The sequence below is a fragment of the Coregonus lavaretus genome (assembly GCF_964263955.1).
Source record: "Coregonus lavaretus genome assembly, contig: HAP1_SCAFFOLD_1915, whole genome shotgun sequence".
In the NCBI taxonomy this organism is placed as follows: domain Eukaryota; kingdom Metazoa; phylum Chordata; class Actinopteri; order Salmoniformes; family Salmonidae; genus Coregonus; species Coregonus lavaretus.
The window spans coordinates 13063-35418 of NW_028165368.1; the positions used below are offsets into that span (position 1 = coordinate 13063).

The window sequence follows — 22356 nt, forward strand, 5'->3', positions numbered from 1 at the left end:
TTGATTTGCATTTTAATGAGGGAAATAAGTATTTGACCCCCTCTCAATCAGAAAGATTTCTGGCTCCCAGGTGTCTTTTATACAGGTAACGAGCTGAGATTAGGAGCACACTCTATAAAAGACACCTGTCCACAGAAGCAATCAATCAATCAGATCTCCCTCGGCCTGGGGCTCCATGCAAGATCTCACCTCGTGGAGTTGCAATGATCATGAGAATGGTGAGGAATCAGCCCAGAACTACACGGGAGGATCTTGTCAATGATCTCAAGGCAGCTGGGACCATAGTCACCAAGACAACAATTGGTAACACACTACGCTGTGAAGGACTGAAATCCTGCAGCGCCCGCAAGGACCCCCTGCTCAAGAAAGCACATATACATGCCCGTCTGAAGTTTGCCAATGAACATCTGAACGATTCAGAGGAGAACTGGGTGAAAGTGTTGTGGTCAGATGAGACCAAAATGGAGCTCTTTGGCATCAACTCAACTCGCCGTGTTTGGAGGACGAGGAATGCTGCCTATGACCCCAAGAACACCATCCCCACCGTCAAACATGAAGGTGGAAACATTATGCTTTGGGGGTGTTTTTCTGCTAAGGGGACAGGACAACTTCAACGCATCAAAGGGACGATGGACGGGGCCATGTACCGTCAAATCTTGGGTGAGAATCTCCTTCCCTCAGCCAGGGCATTGAAAATGGGTCGTGGATGGGTATTCCAGCATGACAATGACCCAAAACACACGGCCAAGGCAACAAAAGAGTGGCTCAAGAAGAAGCACATTAAGATCCTGGAGTGGCCTAGCCAGTCTCCAGACCTTAATCCCATAGAAAATCTGTGGAGGAAGCTGAAGGTTCGAGTTGCCAAACGTCAGCCTCGAAACCTTAATGACTTTGAGAAGATCTGCAAAGAGGAGTGGGACAAAATCCCTCCTGAGATGTGTGCAAACCTGGTGGCCAACTACAAGAAACGTCTGACCTCTGTGATTGCCAACAAGGGTTTTGTACAAAGTACTAAGTCATATTTTGCAGAGGGGTCAAATACTTATTTCCCTCATTAAAATGCCAATCAATTTATAACATTTTTGACATGCGTTTTTCTGGATTTTTTTGTTGTTATTCTGTCTCTCACTGTTCAAATAAACCTTCCATTAAAATTATAGACTGATCATTTCTTTGTCAGTGGGCAAATGTACAAAATCAGCAGGGGATCAAATACTTTTTTCCCTCACTGTAAATAGGGCATAAATAGGGCATACATAGGCCATACATAAGGCATACATAGGGCATACATAGGGCATACATGGAGCATAAATAGGGCATAAATAGGGCATACATAGGGCATAAATAGGACATAAATAGGGCATAAATAGGGCATACATAGGGCATAAATAGGGCATAAATAGGGCATACATGGGGCATAAATAGGGCATAAATAGGACATAAATAGGGCATAAATAGGACATAAATAGGGCATAAATAGGGCATACATAGGGCATAAATAGGGCATAAATAGGGCATACATGGGGCATAAATAGGGCATAAATAGGGCATAAATAGGGCATAAATAGGACATAAATAGGGCATAAATAGGGCATACATAGGGCATAAATAGGGCATAAATAGGGCATACATGGGGCATAAATAGGGCATAAATAGGGCATAAATAGGGCATAAATAGGGCATACATGGGGCATAAATAGGACATAAATTGGGCATACATAGGGCATAAATAGGACATAAATAGGGCATAAATAGGGCATACATAGGGTATACATAGGTTATAAATAGGGTATACATAGGGTATGTGTGTGCCTCCCGAGTGGCGCAGTGCTAGAGATCCTGGTTCGAATCCAGGCTCTGTCGTAGTCGGCAGCGACCTGGAGACCCATGGGGCGGCGCACAATTGGCCCAGCGTCGTCCAGGGTAGGGGAGGGAATGGCCGGCAGGGATGTAGCTCAGTTGGTAGAGCATGGCGTTTGTAACGCCAGGGTTGTGGGTTCGATTCCCACGGGGAGCCAAATAATGTATGCACTCACTGACTGTATGTCGCTCTGGATAAGAGTGTCTGCTAAATGACTAAAATTAAAAAAATTGTATAAATAGGGCATAAATAGGCAAACGCAATGTATTATGATATCATGAACGTTCATAAATAGATGATAGAACGGGGGCTTTGAAGGTATTTTCTTTGTCAACATGTTTTCCCTCTGCAACAGACACTACAGACACTACTTGAAGAGATGTCCGGTAGGTCATCCTTGATCCATCTTGTACATTTTATACAAACGATTGGTACTTACTTCATGGGCTTGAACAGCGCCTGTCCGTAGTTCTGGAAAGTCATGATGAGCTTCAGTTGAGTTCCTCCTGACTTCATGGCTGTTTAGGGAAGAGACAAAAGGTAAAAGGTCAATTTACTTTACCATCTTGAGGTACAGAGACACAGACACATACACACACACACGCACACAGGCACACACACACACCAATGACCCCCCCCCCCCCCCCCCCCCCCCCCTCCCCACTAGGGATGTGACAAATTGAAACATTTTCTTAACGATTAAACAGCCATCTTTTTATCGGTTTTCCACATGAATTCACAATGCAGAATATGTTCCTATCGCGTATGAGCGCTAGGGGGGCAATGAAGTTCTATCTACCGCAGTAGGCTGAATCTCAAACCGAACATTTGGCTCCTAAGCCCTTTATCGAGTGGCCACTTACTGTTGTGTTTGATAGTGATAATTCGAGTCCGAAGGTGTTTTAGCCAAAATGAGCATTGAGACGATGCATACTCGATGTCCCAACTGCCACTTAATATAAATACATTTGCAAGCATCGTCTCCCTCGACCTGTCCAGTAGTGGTGTGTGGGTAAAATCACATTGTTTGCTCTATAACCTGTTAGTTCATATGCCTTGCGACCATGATATATAGGCCTAAAGGCCGAGAAAATAAGAAGACACAGTGGCAGAATAAATTCAACCACACCTTTGTTTCATCACAAAACCGGAGAGCAACATCTGTCCAGTAAAGTCCACAAAACATATTGCATGTAACAAACAGTTACATGACCTACAGAATGGTCAAGAAAGTTAATGTTTCCGACATTTTCGGACCACTAAACTATTGATTTAGAACCACAGAGAGTTACCGCAAGTCGCAAAGAAAACAGGAGCTGCCTCCACTATTCCAGCACCATTTCAACTTCAATCAAATCAACTCTGCTTAGTCTAATACAGTGACAACTAAAAGATACCAAAAACTATTTAGTCCAATCAACATAAGCTAAATATGATGTGGCTGTCCATTGTTCTGATTTCTGTGTGCGTGCGTGTGTGTGCGTGTGTGTGTGCGTGTTCGTGCAAGTAGAAAATCATGTTGACTCACCCTACTTGTAGAGAAATTCCAACGCCATCCTCCTCTCTTTCATGTTGACGAAACGGTCTATCACTCTGTCATACAGTACATGCTTTTATTTTTTGTTGTCCTAGGCTACCTGGCTAAACTGCTTGCTCGCTAGCCTAACTTCCATTCATGGGCAACGTTAGCTAGTCAACATTAGCTTTCTACATCTAGCTACATATTGAACTTCCATCCTATCAGGCCAGGGGCACAACAATGTATGAATTAATGGTTGGATCAGAATCACCGTTATAATCATTGGCCAGTACAGAGAATTAAGTAAAACCACAAGTCCAAATCCCTATCTCCATCCATGGCTAATTTAGGAAAGGGACAATTTTAGCAAGCTAGCTAGCTAGCCACCAGAGGACAACAACACAAGGAGATGCAACAATTCAAGTTGTTCCTGTCAATGAAATATGCTCTCAATGTGATTTGAGTGAAGCCAAAATCCAAGTTGGCTTTCTTTGACACTTTGTTTTGGTGCGCCAGGACAATTCACAGTTGAGCTTACTCAGTTTAGCTCAGCACTGATTGGCTACTTATTTATATTTTTTTTATCAAGGGAGGCCAAATGCTCGCTTTCTCCTGTGAGATACATTCACTCTCTTGCGAATTGTAGGAAAATTATGAAACACAGAGAGACGAAAGATAAATAATTTAATGTTAACAAAAAAAAACATTGGTCAATTTTGGGGGAAAGCCTGGCTTCCCTGGGCAACCATGAATACGTGCCACTGGACCTGTCTTGTGCATGATTCACTAGCTATGAAACACAGGCACTGGGGCAGACAGACACATACTCTGATAGACAGTGAGATGTGCAAGTATATCGGTCGTAAGTGATTTCATCAGCTGGTTAAGCTTGTTGTAGCCTGCCTGCTGCTAGCTAGCTTCACTGACAAACACAGGGATTGAATGTTAGCTAGCTAGCTAAGGATGTTGGGAACTGCACTGATAAACAGCATGTAGCTTGTCACTTATTTACAATAGTTTGACAGCTTGCTGATGAAGTTGCACACTGTAGACAGTGCAGCGTAGCAGCACTTGCTGATGAAGTTGTAGACAGTGTAACGCAGCAGCAGGCTCCATAGGGGCAGGGCAGGCTGTTCGCTGCTGTCGCTGCTGTTGCTTGTCTTTTTTTGCCATTCCCCCCTGCTACAGTACACTCTTTAAAAAAAGAGTTATTTAGAACCTAAAAGGTGTTATCTAGAACCTAAAAGGGTTCTTCGGCTTTCCACATAGGATAACTCTTTGAAAAAACCTTTTTGTTTCCAGGCAGAACCCGTTTTGTTCCATGTAGAACCCTTTTGGGTTCCATGTAGAACCCTTTCCACAGACTGTTCTCCATGGAACCAAAAAGCGTTCTCCTATGGGGACAGCCGAAGAACCCTTTTGGAATCCTTTTTTCTAAGAGTGTTCACATACAGGAGCAAACATCTGCTACACATTTTGCTAGTCATTGTGCATCAACAGAATGAGATTGTAGCAGGTAGGAACATAGATAAGTGTGTGTGTGTGTGTGTGTGTGTGTGTGTGTGTGTGTGTGTGTGTGTGTGTGTATGTTTGTGTGTGTGTGTGTGTTGGGGAGGGGGTGTTCTACAAGCACCTGCAGGTGGGACTTGGGCTGATTAGGTGGGAAGTGTGACAGAGAACACAATCCAAGGGCTTTGTTTTTCCATGTATGTGTGTGTGTGTGTGTTTACATAACATAGGCATACCTAATAAAACAAACGATTGGTAACACTTTCTATGAAAACCCTCTTCATAATGCATTATAAGCATTTTGAAGTGTTGTAAATGCACTTACAGTTATATGTGTATTCATAGGAGGTCTTACCAAACAATTGCATTCAGTTCTTTTCAGTGATCATATTCCAGTGACGTACAAAGACACTGTATTATGCAGGAAACATTAGCTACTACACTTTAGCTCAATCCATGTATGGATCTCCTCTATTGTAAAGAAAAGGCTCAATAACCCTGTTAGAGTTGGACCTGGTTAGGCTGTACAGTAAATGGAAGACTCCAGACTACCCAGGAGGCTAGAAGTCTTTGAACTCCAACACTAAACTCACTCTCTGCCCGTGTAAAAGAACAGGACTATTACCTACGCCCATCTTTCCCTTTAGATCTGTCCGTCGCTCCGTTTCACACGGATGGAGTGGGCCAGGCTAAATCAGACACGCTGATTATCTGTCTAACAAAAGGCCTGAGAGGGCTGTCTAAATGGTTTGTGTTTCTGTCATAATGGACAGGCTTTCAGGGGATTTGCCCATCTATTACAGAGCATTAACTTGAGCATATTACACAACCCTGCAGCTCTGCCTAACCACAATGTAAACAAGCCCCGCAGTCTCCTCTTTCACTCTTTCTTTCTCCTTTGCTCTCAAACTCACTTTTTCTATTTCTCTGTCTTTCTCTCTCAATCTCTCATTCTTTCTCTCTCTCTCTCTCTCTCTCTCTCTCTCTCTCTCTCTCTCTCTCTCTCTCTCTCTCTCTCTCCTCTCTCTCTCTCTCTCTCTCTCTCTCTCTCTCTCTCTCTCTGCACCAGCTGGGTCTCTCTCTCTCTTACCATTTCTCCACTCCACCTATTTTTAAGGGCACATATTAGGCTGTCCGAGGACAAACTATCCTGACCCCTGAGTGCACACAGAATACACCTACAGGCACAGTACACCAAGCACCTATTCAGCGTGTCAGGGCAGAGAGAGCTGAGAGAGAGGTGACTAGTCAGAGATACAGAATGAAAGAGTAGTCACTGAGTAACCACTGAGGGTATTATAACATGACTATATAATACCTTTAATGTCGATCAAAGCAGAAATGTGTATTTTTCTGTCTGTTGTTATAGGGCAAGATGTCTTAGATTTTCCGGTAGCTGGGTCATATTCATAGTACTATCAGATAATCTAACATTAATCCTTTAGTTGTCCTAAACGCTTTGCCACCGTGACCTGCCTATATATAAAGCTTTCGAAAATGTATTGTGAACCGCCCCCATGACATAAACAAAACCATTGTTTGTATCTAGGACACTGATCATAAGCCGCGACCCGTGATCTAAAAGGAACTGGATGCGATCCACCAGTTCGGAAGCGCTGATCTAATCAACAAAACTCAAAAAGGTCATCCCTGATGAAACATTCCAATGAGATTCATCATTCAAGTGGATTGAAACTAGGCCAGCGTTAGCATAGAGTAGCCTACAGTGTGAGTCACGGTAACCTATAGTAGAAGTACTGCTATGCATTCCACATTGGTTATGATGGCCATCTATAGTGCCCTCTCTATCTGAGCATCCCTGAATTCATGAATAACAATGTTATTTTTTACAAAAGCTCCCACTCGGTGGAACACTTCTGTATCATAATGATGAATGCATAGCTCTCGCTTGCTCTCTCTCTCTCTCTCTCTCTCTCTCTCTCTCTCTCTCTCTCTCTCTCTCTCTCTCTCTCTCTCTCTATCTCTCTCTCTCTCTCTCTCTCTCTCTCTCTCTCTCTTTCTCTTTCTTTCTCACCCCCTCTCTCTCAAACACACAGACAGGCGTACGCAAGTAAACGTACACGCACGCACGGACACACACTCACGCACGTACACACACACACACACACACATGCACACACACACACCTGGGCTGCTATAGATGTATGAGTTATGAGATGTTCTGCACACTGAGAAAAAGGCCATATCTTTACAGAGAGCCAGGCTCAACAAAACATTATCAGCAGGAAAAATGCTGAAGTGGAAACTTTCCTAAATATCTGCCCCCTGTGTTTTCTCTCTCACTGATCCAGGCTGGACTGATTGGAAAGGCTGCTGTCTGTGTGGAGGTACAGTATGCACGCACACACACACACACACACACACACACACACACACACACACTCCTCCTCAACCCCCCCCATCCCTTCCCCCACGCACACATCGTTTTATATGGCCGTCTCTGAGTGCAGATGCAGTTGATTGATGGGCAATGCAATGGAAACAGTGGGTGACACACCTAGAACAAGAGATGCCATGGAGCATGAGTGATTACACGCTGTCCGGGAGTGATTGAGGAACTAATATCAATGCTGGAGGGAACTTCAATAGCGTGGTGCAGCGGTTCTTATTTTAGCCCTAGCCTTTGCATGCACACAAACATCAGCATAGACATGAGACTATGTACATATGTATCCCTCGCACGCACGCACACACACAAGCACTCCCGTACACACACACACACACACACACCCACACAGCCACCCCGCCCCCCTTACACACACACATGTCTATGACATGGCAGACCTCAGGCTCTTGAGCGAGGGAGGCAGTACTTCATTGCAGCAGTAGCTCTCCAGTGGGAACGGTAGCAGTCACAGAGAGGACCCATTTAGCCTGCGACAACCACATAATGTCACCTAAGCACTCTGTATGATTGCTTTGAGGTCTGACAGATTATTTTCCATAGCCAAACTGTTTGACACAGACGCATTAATGGCTTTTCATCTATTTTTCACTTCCTCTGAACGTATTTGCTATCTGTAACAAGGGCCTCAGGTAAAAATAAAGGGTGTTTAATTGAAACTCAGGATTGGGACAAAAGCACAGGATGCAGTTGATTGAACATGGCTTTCTATATAATGCCTTTATTTAAGTGTCTATGTGTGTATCATAGTTCATCCCTCCCTCCCTCCCTCCCTCCCTCCCTCCCTCCCTCCCTCCCTCCCTCCCTCCCTCCCTCCCTCCCTCCGTCCGTCCGTCCGTCCGTCCGTCCGTCCATCCATCCATCCATCCATCCATCCATCCATCCATCCATCTATCTATCTATCTATCTATCTATCTATCTATCTATCTATCTATCTATCTATCTATCTATCTATCTATCTATCTATCTATCTATCTATCTATCTATCTATCTATCTATCTATCTATCTATCTATCTATCTATCTATCTATCTATCTATCTATCTATCTATCTATCTATCTATCTATCTATCTATCTATCTATCTATCTATCTATCTATCTATCTATCTATCTATCTATCTATCTATCTATCTATCTATCTATCTATCTATCTATCTATCTATCTATCTATCTATCTATCTATCTATCTATCTATCTATCTATCTATCCATTACACACAACAGTCTCATAGAGATGCACAGCAAAGTATTCTTGGAATTTCTAGTTTTCCCCCAGACTCACCCACACTGGTGATCCTCTGGGTGACCAGATCCTTGAGCATGGAGTCCAGGACAGGGTTGTGTCTGGAGTAGAGTTCGTAGCGGTTGATACCGATGTGGAAGCGAAGCCAGTTGGGGTAGGACTCAGCTGTCACCTCCCCTGTAGGGGGGTACTCCTCCTCTTCCACGTTGGCTTCATTGTGCCTGGTGGACGGAGGACAGACGTGAGGGATGAGATGTAGGAAAGGAGAAGAGGGGAGGGGCTCCACTGTCAATGTATTGTCTAATTCAGGTTTGGTAATGAAGATGACTGCTACAGCAGAGGAGGCTGGTGGGAGGAGCTATAGGAGGTTGAGCTCATTGTAAAGGCTGGAACGGAATCAATGGAATGGTACCAAACACACATGGAAAAAATGTGTTTGACTCTGTTCCATTGATTCCATTCCAGCCATTACAATGAGCCCATCCTCCTATAGCTCCTCCCACCAGCCTCCACTGTGCTACAGGTGTGTTGGTGAGCCTTACAGTATTCTTCTGGGTTAATGGGTGTCTTATAGGGTCTGCTTTGGGCTTGGATGTATTTCAGATTTTTATGATGATATCCAGATTATCAAGTCTAATCAAATGCCACTAATTAAATCAAATATCACACCGGCCGTCAAAGTAGAGTCCTACATGCAATATCAAGGAAGCTGACATTTAATTAAGGTGTAAAATTGAAATGCAATCAATATGTTGTTTACACATGATTGAACATAAACAGCATCGTTGTTGAAGTCATACATAGGCTACAATCAAATCAAATAACCTAACATCTGTATGCCTACTTTAAACAGTGTTGGTTTTCTGTGGCCAAACTCTCTATTCTTAATTAAGTTATTACATTGTAATAACAAAATAAGTGTGAAAATAGTATGCCTACCCCCACATGCTTAGAAGACTATAAGATATTACAGTAAACCACGGCAGAATAAGATAGGCAAGTAGCCTACAAGTGCATGGGGTAGGGGGGTGCTCAGAAAACCATCACAGTTCAGATAAAAAGAAAGGGCATCATTTGAGTGTGCATGGATGGATAGTTAATTCACTCCACAACTGTAGAGGTGGAGAGGAAGAGTTGAATAGATTGATTGGATTGTCTTCCAGTTAATGATATCCCCAGAGAATGGAGAGTGTGAGGAGAAATGATAGATTAGATAGATAGATAGATAGATAGATAGATAGATAGATAGATAGATAGATAGATAGATAGATAGATAGATAGATAGATAGATAGATAGATAGATAGATAGATAGATAGATAGATAGATAGATAGATGATAAAGAATGGTTAGCATACAGGAGTACCGCTTTGCAGCAGGTGCAATGCATAGTATATGGGCAATAAGTAATGTATATAGTCATGTAGCCTTTAAGCTACAGGATATAGTGGATAGCGAGCAGAGATTGTACACTGACTGATGCTCAGTTAAAGTATCTGGACAAGTGGACTATTAGTTATATTCATGTCACTTTTGTATTAATTTAATTCAAAAAGAGAAAGCCAGGGAGGAAGTCAATTTAAGTAACTGTTGCTTGAGTGTAATAATCCATGTATGGCACTATACACCTGTCACCTTGATTTCTTATAAGGTGATACGCCTGCTTCCTTTTATCCCCATCTTACCATTCTTGATTCCCCGCTGCTTTCGGATAGAACCTGATGTCAGTATTGACGTTGAACAAGGTGTCGTCGTCTGTGAGGGTCGGCAGGTCCGTTTTGTATAAAGGATGTTCGAACAGAGCCGACAGCCGGTAGACACCGGGCGCAGCAACGGTCTTACCCCCGCTGGCGTCTCTGATGAGCGGCTTCTGGTTATCCGCTGCCCCGTCGTACTGTTTCATTCGTTTGAAAGACTCCGCTCTCTCCCCAGCGGCAGGGATTTTTTCCAGGGAATGGGACGTGAGGTTTGAGCTCGGCTCGTTGCTAAAATCTTGCAGGATTCTCAGCGTGTGTTTGTTAGGCCAGCCCGGTTCCGCCACCGACCTAACGCGTTGCTTCCCCCAGCTCCCGGCCTCCTCGCTCGGGTTGTGCGCGCACTGGCAGCCACCGTTACCGGTTTCCGGTCCCGCCGCTCGCTTCTCTAGTTTTGGGAGCAAGTCTATCATAATGTGCATGGTGCACGCCACCAAAAACACCATGAGTATCAAAACTCGAAATTTACGAAACAGTATCATCTTGATCATTTTGTACAGGATACACGTCTAAGTAGTTGTTATATCACTAAACCATAAAAGCAGTGCACAACACCGATATTGATTAAAATTATAGTCAGTGTGAAATATGGAGCAAAAACCCAACGTAGATCATTTTTAGAATTTTTTCTGGTCATTCCAAACATAATCCGTGTTATATCATAAACTCCATGTTTACGCATAGAGTGCGGGTATTTTATTAAAGACTGAATTATTCATTTTCAGCCAGATGGACATGCCGACTCATTGCGGAGAGCAGGCACCTTACAGCGAATGGATCTGTGGCTATTCTGAATACACCACAAAACGATATCTAATCGTAATAGCAGTGAATAGTTTAGGGAATTTTAAACGTTGTGTTTTAGCACAATTGCGTCTCGAAAGCACTGTTCCATCCTCAGAACCTGCAATGCTCAGCATAAAAACGTGTCAATGCTGTCCAATCGTCATTTTTGTTAAAAGTCCGAGGGACACTCTATTCAATTTCAGACAAAATAATGTAGCCACAGTCCTTGTAGGAAATAGCAACAGGCAAAAATAAATGCATTAAAGAAAAGCAACGCAAAAAAAATCGAAGAGATTTTAAAAAAAACTGGCGATTCACTATCAAGTTGAAGATACCTGGATGCGAGCCTAGGCCAGATCCTGTCAAAAATATAAATCTCCCGTCACCGTTTTCCGTTCAAGGAACAGCAGAGAGAGTAGGCTACACCACTTGGCAGGTGCGGAGATTTTCGCTTCCACTTGTCCAGTGGCTGTTATACTTCTCAGTCGAACTAGTCTAGTGCTCTTACTGGGTGGGTGTGTTAAATATTATGATCAAACCCTTCTGAACCCAGCCTCGCTGGCGTCATAGCGAAGAGATTGGCTGCGTCTACATGCAAACAGCGATAGTGACATGAAACGAGAGAGAGCTTCAGAGCGCGTTGGAACGATTTACTGTAAACCTGGCTGCAACTCTCCACAGCGCAAGAAGAGGGCGTCTTCTATTTCTAAATACAATGCTGCTGTGTACCACTGTGCAGTCGACCAGACTGCGCCAGGATAAAGGGGGAAGTTGAAATCGGTGAGGGAACACCATTTTTGGGGGTTCTTGCATTTGAATTATATTACATTCTTCTTATAAAACGATTTACCACAGTAAACATAAAGTTCAAATTTCGAGACTCCGAGACCATTGATTGAGTGCTTTTGAAGTGACAGGTTGGTGCGAAATCTGTCGCCTTTCTCCGTTGCGCTGTATCACCACAATGGACAGCGACCAGCACACTAAAGCAAGGCCGTTTTGGTAATGAATATAGGCTACAAGATAGATAGAGTAAATCACCTATTACAAACAGCCTATATGAATGCAGCCATATACACAGCTGTCTTACCAGAATATTGCAAACTAAATGCTGAAAGTAGTAGCCTAGTTATTCATGCATACAAACAAAAATACTGAATAGCAGTTTGGCTTACACAACTGCTAATGCAAATGAATGAATGCATACAGAACAAAACAGCAGTACCAAGTAGGCCTAGTAAACAAAATATCAGATAGATAAAGGCATGACACAATCTACACTGAAACAAAATAGAAACGCAACATGTAAAGTGTTGGTCCCATGTTTCATGAGCTGAAATAAAAGATCCCAGAAATGTTCCATATGTACAAAAATATTTGTATTCTCTCAAATTCTGTGCACACATTTGTTTACATCCCTGTTAATGAGCATTTCTCCTTTGTCAAGATAATCCATCCACCTGACAGGTGTAGCATATCAAAAAGCTGATTAAAGAGCATGATCATTACACAGGTGCACCTTGTGCTGGGGCCAATAAAGGCCACTCTAAAATGTGCAGTTTTGTCACACAACACAATGCCACAGATGTCAAAAGTTTTGAGGGAGCGTGCAATTGGCATGCTGACTGCAGGAATGTCAACCAGAGCTGTTGGCAGAAAATTGAATGTTAATTTCTCAACCATAATTAAATTTTAGAGAATTTGGCAGTAAGTCCAACTGGCATCACAACCGCAGACCATGTGTATGGCGTTGTGTGGGCGAGCGATTTGCTGATGTCAACATTGTGAACAGAGTGCCCCATGGTGTCGGTGGGGTTATGGTATGAGCAGGCATAAACTACGGACAACGAACACAATTGCATTTTATCGATTGGCAATTTGAATGCACAAAAATACCGCGACGTGATCCTGAGGCCCATTGTGAGAACCATTTCTTTAAAGGTATCTGTGACCAACAGATGCATATCTGTATTCCCAGTTATGTGAAATTCATTAATTAGGGCCTAATTAATTTATTTCAATTGACTGATTTCTTCATATGAACTGTAACAGTAAAATAATTGAAATTGATGTGTGTTGTGTTTCTATTTTTGTTCAGTATATATTTAGCCTAGTTACATTAACAGTAAACAAATGCAGTAAACAAAAGGCAAATGGAGATCCATATAACCAAAACATAGCCTACAGCCTACTACAGTGAGATGCAGCCATGCACAGCTGTCTTGCCAAACAAATAGGCGTATAGGCCTGATTCAAACATGGAAATTCATGCCGCTCATGAGTAAAGCTACATGTTTGATATGGCACAATACACTTCTGTGGATCAAATTCAACCCATGTAATCAATTAAGCAATGCCAGCCTACCATTAACACGCTTCCAATATGTACAGTTTACAACCACGAAAACCAATAGTCTACCAAGAAAACCATAATAGAATGTATCTCTTTTTATGATGAAACACACTAATATGTAGCTATTCCCTTGGGCATCATTTCGGTTCTTGCATTGGAATTATATTGAATTCTGCAGTAACTGGGTATTCCAGCCACTCTCTTCCTATGAACCAGTTGCTATTAAATGAACGTTTTTGGAAAGAAAACCTGTGGCTAGGCCACTAGGGAAGGATTCTAGGCTAACTTGGGCTGGCTCCTCTGTTCAAAGATTGTCAGGAACAGTTGGAGGCAGAGGGGGCTGTGGAGCCATTATCCTGGTGGCACTTGTGGAAGGATGGTTAGGCTCTGCATGGGGAGCTAGATGGAGCTAGGCAGCATCATAGCTGCTGGGCTTGGCAGCGGCCTCGGTGGTTTGATGCTGCTGCAGCAGCTCATCGCTCTTCTCCTTTTGGCTTTGTTTGGGTACTTTGGCGAAGCCAATTTCTGATTTCCATCGTAGCAGTGGCAGATTAGCTGGTTCGAGCTAGCGAAATAGGTTAAGGCTAATAACACTAACACTTTTTACAGCTAGCTAAGAAGCTAACTAAACTCTTAGTGGTGGGGTGTGAGGCAGAGTTGAGTGAAGCCACAGAGTTTCTAAACCCGGAGATGCAACATCGCAAGACTTCCGGGAACGCTTGTGAAGCAGACTAAGTAGACCGGGCCGGGGTTTGAGGTTTGAGAAGTCAATGAGAGAATTGAACAATTCTTCATTACTTGTTAAGCTTCTCGAAATCTAAAGGCACAACCTAGATGTCTTAAGTATTTGAACATGTTATTTCTCCAACTTTGTGAAAGTGACAAACTGACAGGTTTTTTTCATTAAAAAAATGTCTTTATATCGAAGGAGTGCCTTTGATTTGACGGCCTGCACATGCGCAGTTCGGCGCGAGACAACTGTTAGACCCGATTATGATTTTTTGCGCATGAGCTTAGCTAGCCAACGTCGCCATGACATCGCCTACAAGTTTGATCTGGGATTTCTATTGGAGAAGCAGTTTGAGACTATCTTCATACTGTACTGTCTTTGGTAAAGCAGCTTCAATGGTAAACTTGACCCCGCCCTTATTAATCAAAATCAAATATTACAGGCAGAGGCGTATCACGTTATTCACTTACAGTAGCCTACCACAGATGAGAAGCATTTTTTCCCACTTTTTATGGAAACCCAAAGGAGTCATACCTAACCACCCCAGTGGCCTTCCATAGCCCCCCTACACACAGCCCCTCTGTCCATTGTGCTGACACAGCGCAGCGAAGTTACAGATTTTGCGACAACCTGTCACTCAATCATTTGAACTTTTTTGCTATTTTTATATAGTGACATAAAACAAAAACTGAGGGGGCACAAGTTTCAACTGAGGGGGCTAAGCCCCCTTTTTTCCCCTCGTGGAGCTGGGCCCGCAGTCAACACTGATGCTCTGAGGCCAATAATATAGGAAACCTTGTGGATCTGTTCCATTAGGCTACAGAAACTGCATGCCTAGACACCACTGGAACATGCTGGTCCAACTTGGTGGATACACTTGACGCGCAATTGCGCATACCTTATTTTGGAGATTTTTATCATACTCTATGACATGAAGCTACATTCTTAGAAAAAAGGGTTCCAAAAGGGTTCTTCAGCTGTCCCCATAGGAGAACCCTTTTTGGTTCCAGTTAGAACCCTTTTTGGTTCCAATTATACTCCTGAGTGGCGCAGTGGTCTAAGGCACTGCATCGCAGTGCTAACTGTGCCACTAGAGATCCTGGTTCGAATCCAGGCTCTGTCGCAGCCGGCCGCGACCGGGAGACTCATGGGCGGCGCACAATTGGCCCAGCGTCGTCTAGGGTAGGGGAGGGAATGGCCGGCAGGGATGTAGCTCAGTTGATAGAGCATGGCGTTTGCAACGCCAGGGTTGTGGGTTCGATTCCCACAGGGGGCCAGTATAAAGAAAAATATGTAATCACTAACTGTAAGTTGCTCTGGATAAGAGCGTCTGCTAAATGACTAAAATGTAAATGTAAAATGCAATTAGAACCCTTTTGGGTTCCATGTAGAACCCTCTGTGGAAGGAGTTCTACATGGAACAGAAAAGGATTATACCTGGAACCAAAAGGGTTCAACCTGGAAACAAAAACAGTTTTTCAAAGGGTTCTCCTATGGGGACAGCCGAAGAACCCTTTTAGGTTCTAGATAGCACCTTTTTTGGGAATGGCAAGCCTATGCCCCCACTCCCCTCTGTGTGTGTCTGTGTGTGTGTGTGTTTGTGTCTGTTTGTCTGTCTGTGTCTGTCTGCAGAGGTGGACTGGGACTAGAAATCAGCCCAAGCATTTTTAATACACCATTCAATTTTTTTTTAATTGAGGCCCCCGTTACTAGCCAAATAAATATCATTTTGTGAGAAAAAAAAAACTATTTAGACAGGCCTACTGGACTTACAATGGACCAGCTCACATGGCATTTGCCCAAAATGCCAGATGACCAGTCTGCCCTGTCTGTCTGTCTGTCTGTCTGTCTGTCTGTCTGTCTGTCTGTCTGTCTGTCTGTCTGTCTGTCTGTCTGTCTGTCTGTCTGTCTGTCTGTCTGTCTGTCTGTCTGTCTGTCTGTCTGTCTGTCTATGTGTGTGTGTGATTAACTGTCTTTAGATGATGGGCTATGATAGGCACTATACCTAAACTCTGTATTTAACCTAAATAATTAAATACTGTCCATAAGGATCTCATTAATGCATATGAATGTGTTGTGATGGCTGTTATGCATAAACAAAATACCTCCTTCTGAAAGTGAATGATAACAATAACTATCTGTTGTGAGAAAATGAGACAAACATTTCATTACGACAGCGAAAAAAACATGCAATTATTACATGCTGCAGCAAGAGCTAGCCTGGCACCTAAGCACTCGGATTTGCAGCCAAAATGGCACCATATTCCCTAGTGCACTACTTCCATAGTGCTCTGGTCAAAAGTAGTGCACTATGTAGGGCATAGGGTGCCCTTTGTGATGCAAGCAGAGACATCAGAGGATTGAATGAATAACCACTTAAGTGCCTTGGAGTTTATTCAATCTGCCAATTATAGACCTTTTGACTGGCTAAATATACAACACACTCCTCATGCAGAAAATCTATTTACCTCATCATGTGCCACACAGGTTCAACCGTGTGGGACGCAGAGCACAGTGTACACGTGTGTGTACACTGTGCTTCTAAAGGCACCACTAACTGGGACAGAATTGAAGCGTTTCACTTGGCTTCCGTCTCTTGTCCCAGAGGCATTTGTGTTCAAGTTCATGCCCCTGCCAGATTTGCGCATCTAAATAAATAAAAGAGGATCTTGAAAGCTAACAAGCAAACAAATTGTTCTCCCCAAAGGCGAGCCTGCTGTCCCAATTCATCTTGTGTTTCCAGACAAAACAATTTGGCATGAACAGACGTCTGAGAATCCACTGATGCTAAGCTCTAAGTGTAAAGGTAGTCAATGCCCCAGCTCGCATCAATATGCAATTGGCTCTGACTGAGAGAAAGAGAGAGAGGGAAATATGTAATGTTTTATTACATCTGAGAAACAATGCTCATTTCAAAGCAGTAGGAACCAGTCTGAACATGTCGTTTTTGAGGACATACATAGTTGATTTCAGCCCTGTACACGTTCTGCATAAAATTGGAAGAGAAAATAAAATTTCAAGAATAAAGGGCATTATAATACTTCATTTGGCCTTACAGTCTGTTCATAATGCTTAATTTGGCATTACACAGCCTGCTCATGATGCTTTATGCATGTAGTTACATGGTTATGAGCAGTTATTAAAGCCTATGTTGTGCATTATAAATCGCTAATAAGGAATAATATATGGCATACTTATAATACATGGCATAAGGCATACTTATAATGCATTATGACGAGGGTATTCATCATATGAAGAGTAACTACCATTCCCTTTGTTTAGCACAGTCTACCTCTGTTACAAAGATAACAAAAGCCCATGTACTGGAATCTGATAGTTTAAAAGGACAAAGCTATTGTCTGTTGTATGAATAGCTTTATTGATGGCCAGGTACTAATGTCAAGCAAGCAACAAAGGATTTGGGTAATATGAATCATGAGATTTTAAAGGGGCAATCTGTGATTCAAGCAACAACAAAGCGAACACCCCGCCACTTGTTTTGGTTAAGAGTTGATGGATGGGGCTGGATAAATGTAACCACTCTCAAATTCATAGGCGGAGCTATAGATTCAAGGATCCATGAAATTAAAATGTAAAAGTAAAAACATTGATGTGCGAACCCCAGATTGTCAGTTTAATAAAAGGGTAGAGACTGAAGTCATGAGAGGAGGCAGAAGAACATCAGAGGTACGTTTTAAAAGTCTTAAATCTCTTAAATAACATGATGGCTGCCAGTGTGATTTATAGGAAGTGGCATTCATTATTTCACTCAGCTAGGCACACACGCACCGGGCAGGTATAGAAATTGTCATGATTTAACTGGATTTGAACCCAAATGCAGACAACTACACCGAGCCAGAGAAGGTTTAACAGGTTTATTTACAAAGTTCAATTTGTCCAGGTTTCCAATAATAGGGGAAGAGCAAGTCCAGGTTTACAGGGAGGGTAACAGATCCAGGTTCAGAGCAGGTGTGGTACCGTAATGTCCTAGTGTCCGTGGTGAGTCCAAAAGGGAGGTCCGGTAGTGGAAAGCAGGATGGTGGTGGCAGGAGTGAAGCGGAGGCAGGAGTCAGGTTCCAATAATCTGTGGCACAGGAGAAAAGTAACTAGAACAGGCCAAAAACACAAAGGGCAAAAACAAGCAGGTTGAGTCAACAGCGAAACTAACATGGTCGTCTTGACTATGATCTGACGATGAGTGACAAGTTTGACCGGGTCTTTAAGGCTGAGGTGATTATGGTGAATGAGCTGCAGCTGGAACCCTGACTCCCGCACACCAGACTTCACTCCTGCAATCAAGGACAGACAGAGGGGAGGGTGAGAGCAGAGAGAGAGCTACCTAGCAGCAGTAGGCCTAACAGTACCCCCCCCCCTCTACGGACGCCACCTGGCGGCCGACAGGGTTTATCGGGATGTAACCTATGAAATTCACGGACCAGAGCAGGATCCACAATGAAGCTCCTGGGCACCCAGGAACGTTCCTCAGGACCATAACCCTCCCAATCCACCAGGTACTGGAAACCACGACCCCGGCAGCGAACATCCAGAAGTCGCCGGACAGTGTAGACAGGACCCCCACCCACGCTCCTGGGCGGAGGAGGGGGACGAGAGGGCGGGCACAGAGGGCTAACCGACACAGGCTTAATCTGGGAAACATGAAAAGTGGAATGAACCCGTAGGGAGGCAGGAAGCTGTAGCTTAACCGCGCAGGGGTTAACAATAGACAGTATCTTGAACGGTCCTATAAAACGCGGCGCCATCTTCTTAGACTCCACTTTCAATGGAAGATCACGTGACTTAAGCTATACCTCTTGACCAGGAGAGTAACCGGGAGCCTGGGACCGGTGACGGTTGGCTTGCCTCTGCATGTACGACGAAGCTCGGGACAGAGCTACCCTGGCCTTCCTCCAGACCTTGAAGCAGCGGCGCATGTGGGACTGCACCGAGGGTACCGCCAGTTCCCTCTCTTGAGAAGGGAACAGGGAAGGTTGATAACCCAGAGCACACAGAAAGGGAGACAAACCAGAGGAAGCGTTAGTCAAGGTGTTATGAGCATATTCCACCCAGGGGAGCATGGAGCTCCATGACCCAGGGTTAGACCCTGTGACACAGCGGAGAGCGGTCTCCATCTCCTGGTTCGCTCTCTCGGCTTGCCCGTTGGTCTGGGGGTGATATCCAGAGGACAGGCTGGATGTGATGCCCAAAGCTTTACGGAAAGCTTTCCATACCTGGGAGACAAACTGGGGACCCCTGTCAGAGACAATATCAGTGGGTAGACCATGAGAGCGGAACACATGTTCAACCAAAATATCAGCCATCTCTCTGGCAGTGGGCAGTTTAGGTAGGGCCAAAAAATGAGCGAACTTAGAAAAACGATCAATCACAGTAAGAATGACAGTCTTTCCAGACGAGGGGGGAAGTCCAGTGACAAAATCCATAGCAATGTGTGACCAGGGCCGGCTGGGTATTGGCAGAGGTCGTAGATGACCAACGCTGGCCTGGGTGGAGTTCTTACTTCGTGCACATACCGTACAAGCAGCAATGAAGGCTCGAGTGTCCGCCTCCATCCTGGGCCACCAGAACTTCCGTCGCACAAAGTCAAGGGTCCGCGTAACTCCAGGGTGACAGGTAAGGGGAGACGAGTGAGCCCACTGAAGTACCTGGGAGCGAACAGACTCAGGGACAAACAACCGGTTAGGAGGACCCCTCCCAGGGTCAGCTTGATGATGTTGAGCCTGTCTAACAATCCCTTCGATGTCACATGTGATGGCCGCAATACTGCAGGTAGGAGGCAAGATGGGTTCAGGGTTACTACCAGTATCAACAGCCGAATGAACACGAGACAGGGCGTCAGGCTTGACGTTGCGTGACCCAGGACGGTAAGACAGAGAAAAATTGAATCTCCCAAAAAATAGTGCCCACCTGGCTTGACGGGGGTTGAGCTGCTTCGCTGACTGGATGTATGCCAGATTTTTATGATCCGTCAAAACGATGAAGGGTTGTTCCGCCCCCTCCAACCAATGCCGCCACTCCTCGAGAGCCAGCTTAACGGCGAGCAGTTCACGATTGCCAACATCATAATTCCTCTCTGCCTGAGAAAGTTTCTGTGAAAGAAAAGCACAGGGATGCAGTTTGTTATCTTCAGGAGAACGTTGTGACAACACCGCACCTACCCCAGTGTCGGATGCATCCACCTCCACGACAAACTGGCGGTCGGGGTCCGGCTGCATCAGAATGGGAGCCGAGGCGAAGCGATGTTTCAGTTCTTCGAACGCTGATTCGGCCCCTTCATTCCAAGCGAACGGTAGTGAGATGGAGGTGAGAGCGGTGAGTGGCGCCGCAATGCGGCTGTAGTCCTTGATGAACCTCCTGTAGAAGTTCGCAAACCCCAGGAATCGTTGAAGTTGTTTGCGGGTGGAGGGGGCTGGCCAGTCCGTGACAGCAGAGATCTTAGCTGGGTCCATCCGCAACTCCCCCTGAGCTATTATGTAACCCAAAAAAGAGGTCTCAGACACATGAAATTCAAATTTCTCCATCTTCACAAACAGTTTGTTCTCCAACAACCTTTGCAACACCTGGCGTACATGCAGTTCATGTTCCTGGGAGGACTCTGAGAAAATCAGGATATCATCCAGATATATGAATGATGTCCCGAAGGACATCATTCACTAGTGCCTGAAAAACAGCAGGGGCATTGGACAACCCAAAAGGCATAACCAGATACTCAAAATGTCCCAAGGGTGTGTTGAAGGCAGTCTTCCATTCATCACCTTTACAAATGCGTACCAGGTGATACGCATTTCGTAGATCCAGTTTGGTAAAGATAGTTGCACCATGAAGGAGGGGAAAAGCAGAATTAATTAAAGGCAGAGAATATTTGTTCTTAATGGTGATGTTGTTAAGTCCACGGAAATCAATACAGGGTCTGAGGGTCTTATCCTTCTTTCCAACAAAAAAGAATCCCGCTCCTACAGGTGACGAGGAAGGACGAATAATACCTGCCGCCAAGGAGTCCCGAATGTAGTTCTCCATAGCCTCCGTCTCCGGGCGGGAGAGATTGTACAGGCGACTGTTGGGGAGAGGGGCTCCTGGCTGGAGGTCAATGGCGCAGTCGTAAGGCCGGTGAGGAGGAAGAGAAGTAGCTCTGTGTTTGCAGAAAACGGATGCCAGGTCATGATACCCGTCAGGGACAGCAGAGAGATCCATGGACTCCAGTGGAGGTTGAGGCACAGTGCTGGCAGGGGTCTGAGCAGAACACAAACAATTCACATGACAAAATGTGCTCCATGAAACAATGCTACCTGTCACCCAATCAATGTGTGGATTGTGTCTTATGAGCCAGGGGATACCAAGGACCAGGGGGGTCTGTGGGCAGTCAATGATGTGAAACTGAATGTTCTCCTGATGATTACCCGACACTCTGAGACAAACAGGCACAGTCTGATGAGTAATACGGGTCAACAATTGTCCATTTAGACCCTTAGCCTGCAGCGGACGGTCCATAGGTACAGTCTCTAAATCCATTTGTTGAGCCAACTCTCGATCCAAAAAGCTTTCATCGGCACCAGAGTCAACCAGCGCACTAACAGGGAAATCCTGGGACTGCCACTGGAGGGATGCCTGGAGCAGAATGCGGGGAGAAGAGGAAGAATCCGCTGCTCGGCTCACCAAAACTTCTCCCATTAATGATGAGCCGGCCCTTTTCCCGGACGAACTGGGCAGGAAGGAACAAAATGACCAGCTTCTCCACAATACAGGCAGACCCGAGCCTGAATACGACGTGCACGCTCCTCTGAGGACAACCGTACACGACCCACCTTCATGGCTTCGGGTTCAGTGCTCCTAGTATCGACTCGGGAAGACTCAGCCTTCTCCGTAGGGAAGAGGCGGGGAGGAGTTGGTTGACGACAGACAGGTTGCTTCGAACTACCACTCCTCTCCCGAATCCGATTATCCAACCTGATGGTGAGTGAAATAAAATTATCCAGCGTAGGCGATTCATCATATGACACCAATTCATCTTTCAAGGTCTCAGCCAAAGCATTAATGAACACTCCTTGTAATGCCTCGTCATTCCAACCACTCACTGCCGCTAAAGTCCGAAACTCCACTGCCATCTCCGCCACACTGCGAGACCCCTGCCGAAGAGAAAACAAACGTTTAGCAGCCTCCTTGCCCC

At 44.6% G+C, this 22356-nt stretch overlaps 1 protein-coding gene across 1 annotated transcript; it reads right to left on the reverse strand.

Annotated features, from left to right (window-relative positions):
• Window positions 1-2300: 2300 nt before the first annotated feature.
• On the reverse strand, window positions 2301-11564 carry LOC311115928 (extracellular serine/threonine protein kinase FAM20C-like; the record flags this gene model as incomplete). Its single annotated transcript, XM_084191048.1, has 3 exons — window positions 10240-11564; window positions 8596-8777; window positions 2301-2379 (listed from the first exon to the last, which is right to left on the reverse strand). Coding segments are annotated over exons 1-3 (821 nt in total), but the record flags the coding sequence as incomplete, so codon positions are not given.
• Between the last annotated feature and the right edge of the window lie 10792 nt (window positions 11565-22356).